The sequence below is a fragment of the Brassica oleracea genome, chromosome C1 (genome assembly GCF_000695525.1).
Source record: "Brassica oleracea var. oleracea cultivar TO1000 chromosome C1, BOL, whole genome shotgun sequence".
Taxonomy (NCBI): Eukaryota; Viridiplantae; Streptophyta; class Magnoliopsida; order Brassicales; family Brassicaceae; genus Brassica; species Brassica oleracea.
In genome coordinates, this window is record NC_027748.1 from 34,751,346 (window position 1) to 34,756,816 (window position 5,471).

A 5,471-nucleotide genomic window follows, 5' to 3' on the forward strand; every position below is an offset into this window, starting at 1 on the left:
CATTGGTATTAGTCCATGAGATTAGTATTGGGCCTTGGAGGTTCTTAGGGTTAGTGAGACACAAATATGTAGTCTCTTGACCTAATTTTTATGGTGAGACTTACAAGAATCAAAAAGACAAAAGAGAGAAAAGAGAGAAAGGGGCATAATTTCGTCTGGGTTTGTCAAGGCAGATTTGGAGGGTCAAACGGATCCTGATCGGGCTGATATTTTGTGGGAAGCTTCTTCAGTCAGTGGGTTAAAGGTTCACAGAAGGGATTTGGATTTCAACGATTGGATCTTCTGTTGTTTGGGTTTTAGTGAAGCTGGTCGTCACAGTTCTTCAGCAGTGCTGTCTTGAGTGTTTGGTAAATCCGATGGTGAGATCTTCTCTGATTGAGATGAAATTTGGCAGAAGTGTTGTTGACTGGTTTATCTTGTATTTATACGGTGAAATTAATCTCTGGTTGCTGGAATCCTTGTGAGCTGAGATCGTTTGGTTGCTGCTGGTTTTGAAGCTTTGTGTTGCTCTCTTGTTGTTGTTGTTCTTGTGTTGGAGGTAGCTCTTTGTAGCTTGAGTCTCTGCTCTGTTCAGGTTGTTGAACAGGGAGGACGTGGTTGTACTCACATACATTTATATAGTGGATTGTTGAGTGGACTACGGTCCCGTGGTTTTTCTTTCTCACATCGAGGAGGTTTTCCACGTAAAAAGTGCTTGTCTCATTTAATTATTGCTTATACTATATCCTTCTATCGTCGAAGTATTTTCCTCACAGGTTAGGGGAACACGATCGATCACATTCTGCTGTGCTCGTGTCGTGTGTCCATATTTTTCCCCAACACATTCATTATTCATTTGAAATCCGTCAAATCCGTTCACATTTACTCCTAATTCGTCACCCTCGTCCAACAAACCTGCGATACTTGAAGAAGATGTATTTTAAAATGTGGGTTTCATTTTTGATTTAAAACCCTTTTTCAATCTCCCTTAGTCATTCAGTCTCATTCAAATCTCCATGAAGGATTCCGGTGAGTTCATGGTAGAAATCTCAAACTTCCAGTCAGTTTCGGAAATGATATCAAAAATTGACAAACGTATAATAGAACTCGGTGAGGACAACATGAAAATTAAAAAAGGTATCTTTAAATCTCTGTTTGATTGATTATCTCTCTAATTGATTCTCTTTTTATTTATATGTATGTGTATTTCGTATTCCTATAGCCATGGCCTTAGCCGTCGAACGTAAGGCGGAGAGGCGTAGAGTCATTGAAGCAATAAAAAAGTAAGCGTAACAATGATTTACATAACTATGGTTATGGTTTATAGGTATTAACAGATTAATTTACGATTACTTTTACTATAATAGTTTAAAGGAGACTCTACTCAGGAAGATGAACTCTGAAGATCAAGGAGGGTTAAGTTTTTTTTTTTTTGTCAAACATTTCTTTCATTCATTCATATCTCAAAATAGAGTAATAGAAGAACATAGTCTGAAGAAAACACACATAGCAATTGCAACAGCCAGACATAATGCCGTGCACTGATAAAAGTTAAATGATAGAGGACTAAAGAGAGTGGCAAGGTTTGTAAGGAGACAACCTGCGATCTCGTTCAAATCCATTCCTGAATGCAGGGCAGAGAAGAGGACAATAGAGTCCCAAATTTCTTGAAGCTTTGAAAATCCAGCAGATGATGCTGAAGGAAGGGCCACCTGCAACGTCAAAGCTTCGGCTGCAAGGGTTGAGACCCCATATAGTATCCTAGCAAAGCTTTGAGAGTCATGAGCTTCATCCATACCATGGATACACTATCCAAGACCTTCATTTTTAGAAGCATCAGTCCCTGAAACCATAGAAACCAAAGCCAACAAGACAAAGGTTCTAGTACCAACCCCACACTGAGGTACTAAAGGGGGAGAATACAGTATAACATCCTCATACAGAGGTAAAGACAACAGATCGCTTGCAACATCCTCATATAGAGGTAAAGACCGATCGCTTGCAACAACCTCAAACTAAGGTAAAATAAGATTCAAAGGGAGGGAAATATCCTCCTTCAGAGGTAAAGGACTCATCTCGAGACAACTAACTCCTAAAACGAGGCAAAGTTCATACAGGTAAGACTTGTTCCACGAAGAAACAGAGACAATACCTTTTGAAAGCTTGACTAGGAGAGAGGAGGTTTCTGCAAAGATAAACTATGGCTCGAGCTGAAAAGAGGAACTGTGCTGAAATCTCAGAGGAGAAGCTGCAGCAACAGGAACCGGAGAGCTGCAACGAGGGAGGAAGACGACAGGATTGATGGAGGATTCGAGGGTTTGAAGGAGAGGAGCGAGGAGAAGGGGGGCGTCTGGAGGTTCTGGAGGGACGATGAGGAAGCGAGCTGTAAACGGACGAGACTTACACAGCGACCACGGCGGCAGATCTGGAGGAGGCGGATCTGGAGGAGGTCTGAACCGTGACAAAAAAGGAGTCACCATCAGGACCAGGGAGAGGAAGAGGAGCTGCTTCAGAGGAAAGGGGAAAGAACGGCGTTGGAGCGGAGGAGATTCATCTGAGCGGTGCCCCTTGGGAATCGGGCCAGAGAGGATTTCTTTAGGGCGAACTCTAATCTGGAGGGTTAAGTTTTAAGTATTGATAGTTTTACGTACTGATGAAATAAAATTCAATTTGAGATAAACCAGATTCATGATATTTAGCTTTCCTTTTTGATTGAAAAATCAACTGACAGGAATTATTAAATATTTTTTCAATAATAGTAATTAAATATAATATTTTTAATTTATTAAAGATACTTGTGTAATTAACAATAAAAAAACTTAACTGAATGCGACAGATATGAAATGATTTCTCAAATAATATTATAGATATATAATATTTTGCCAATTATCCCATATTTTATTCACCTGCTAAATGCTTTTAGTGGGACGTTGAAAAAGCAAAAAATGTTACGTGATTATCTGGTGTTTAATGTTTTCAATGGTTTACAACTAAACAATGTAATCCACCAGAATAACATGTCATTTTATTATTGGTGACTTAAATTGCTGATATTTTTTTACATCTTAAGTTTTTTCATATCAATTATTTTTTCATATCAATTATATAACAAATTAGTTAATTAATTTAAGTATTATAGATATCTTTAGTTTTTTCATATCAATTATATAACAAATTAATTGATTAATTTAAGTATTATAGATAAAACTTTATTATTTTGTGTTTTATAAGCAAAGACTTGTTTCATTTAGTTTGGGTACACAACTTTAAAAAAAATGAATATAAGATTTTATGTGTATTAAGTATCAGGTGAAAGAACGAGATAATGATGTTGATTGTTAGAAAGTAAAACTAGTTTGTTAAATAAAAAATCATTGTACATGTTTTAGTTACTATTTTTTCCACCAATCAATTAAAAATGGTTTTCAATTCATTTACTCCAAAAGTAACAAATGTAAAATTAATATTTTCAGTTTACTCTTCGTTTCACTTTTTGGATACTCAACTAAGAGTTTGAAATGATATGATTTTAATGAGTATTTAAATGATTTTATATGACTTAGAAAATTTATTATAATTTTTGTTAAACAACTTTAGAATTTCATCTAAAAACATAGAATTTAGATTTTTTTAAATTTTTAACTAAAAACTATATCTAAACACTCTAAATTCATTTGAAACTTTCAAAATTCATAACTTAATTTAATTTTTAATAACAGTATATTTTAGAATATATTATTAAATTTCAAGTTTAATAACGGTTGATTTAAATCAATTTTTAAAAATAGATATTTGAATAACAGTAAATTTATTATTTTGATACAAATCAATTCAAACTCTCCTTTGAATACATCCACTATTTCCTTCCTTTTCTACCTTTCTTTTTGCACTTTTTAACTCAAATTAATACCAATCAGAGCCATAGATTAATGAAGCAATATAAAATTCAAAGCCAAACTGTAACATGTAACTCAAGGTTAGTCAATATTAAATTTAAATTTAGAGCGGTCAGAGAAACACTAAAGTGTTAAGAGGATGCATGCATGTAGACATAAGTATTCGAACCATGCATGTAAGAGGAGACAGAGGGATTTGTCAAAAAAAAAAGAGGAGACAGAGGGATTGATCAACACAACAGCGAAATGAGAAGACGAAAGTTGGAAGATGCAAGAGAGAGTGGTGGATGGATCCTTTGTCTTCAATGTCTATTTGAGTAGGTATTGTCTTGCACTAGGTGACCTCTGCTGGATCGCAAGAAGTAACAAATAAGTTGTTCACAATTGCCGACATTGATATCTTCGGGTAACTTGTGCGTTCCTAAGAAATGATATTCTCATGCTAGTAAGTAGCAATGACAGGTTTAAACGCAGCGATATAAGTTGGTGAAACTTACCAAAACGTCCGGGTTGGCAGAGGCTGAAGCTCTGTACCGTTCTTCAAAGACCTGAACTCTTCACCATTCTTTTAGATATTAGAAGCGCTTTGAAACTAAGAGATTAGAGACCTTGAAGACTTAACATGAACGAAAAAATTTCAACATTATGTGTGCATGCATGAAGCAAGGTGGTTAGCATTTGTTGTAAAGAAGAAGAATAAACTTAACCACATCATAGCATGCATAACGCTTTAGATATAAAAGATTGTAAATTTAAGCTTTCTTCATACCCAATTCATCGATCAAACGAAATAAAATCTGAGTATATTATCTATGTACTGGTAAAACAATACTTCTTTTATGATTCCAAATATTCCACCAGCCGGACAACAACATTAAAACCTAATGTCGAACTCGGTAATCAATACTTGAATTCCTTGTCCTTGTTGAGGATTGACTGGAGTCTGCGTGCAAATTGAATTAGATTTGATGTCTTTTTAATGAATATCTGCATGGACCTTCTTCTCCGAGGATCAACAAAATCAGACAATTGATAGCTTACTCATGTATATTTCAAGTAGAAACAGAGTGGCGGGCGGGAAGAAGTTACAAGAGAATTGAAGAAGATCGATTTGAAAATAAAAAGACTAGTTCATTGAGAAGGTTTTACTTTCTGTATGAGTATGGGGCTGTTTGTTTTACCATTTGCCATCTCCATCCAAATGATTCATTTGTATGATCTATTCAAATGATCCATTCAGATTTTTGTGATTGTTTGTTTGTCCATCCACATAGTTCATCTAGATGAATCATCTAAATGGATCTTATGTTTGTTTCTTTATTTTCATTTCCATTCAAATGAGTTTAGTAAAGAAATTACCAAAATATCCTTGTGTTGATTTAATCATATGTTTAATATTAATTTTAACTATATTACATTTAATTATTTAGTTTAATATATTTACATTAGAATTATTTCAAAATTAACGAGTTTTCTTTTTGCGGTTTGGGCGGGAAAACAAGTTTTTTTGGTTTTAGCGAGAAAACATCTTTTTTATGTTTTGGCGGAAAATAATATTTTTCGGTTCTGGCGGGAAAACGATATTTTTCGGTTTTG

General features: G+C 34.7%; 1 protein-coding gene and 1 long non-coding RNA gene across 3 annotated transcripts in view; one reads left to right on the forward strand and one right to left on the reverse strand.

The window, feature by feature from the left end:
• LOC106338284 overlaps nucleotides 1–1,313 on the forward strand; it is a 2,288-nt gene extending 975 nt beyond the window's left edge. The window contains exons 2-5 of the mRNA XM_013777304.1: nucleotides 756–914; nucleotides 980–1,116; nucleotides 1,202–1,262; nucleotides 1,307–1,313. Of these exons, the coding sequence (XP_013632758.1) occupies nucleotides 756–914; nucleotides 980–1,116; nucleotides 1,202–1,262; nucleotides 1,307–1,313 (364 nt within the window). The remainder of the gene's footprint in view (nucleotides 1–755; nucleotides 915–979; nucleotides 1,117–1,201; nucleotides 1,263–1,306) is intronic.
• A 77-nt stretch (nucleotides 1,314–1,390) lies between these two features.
• LOC106315339 lies at nucleotides 1,391–2,639 on the reverse strand. 2 transcript variants are annotated; one of them, XR_001264581.1, is made up of 2 exons: nucleotides 2,132–2,639; nucleotides 1,391–1,798 (listed from the first exon to the last, which is right to left on the reverse strand). It is a non-coding gene; the product is annotated as an uncharacterized LOC106315339 (long non-coding RNA). The 2 variants fall into 2 exon arrangements; XR_001264580.1 differs by having other exon boundaries at nucleotides 1,391–1,822.
• Nucleotides 2,640–5,471: the final 2,832 nt, after the last annotated feature.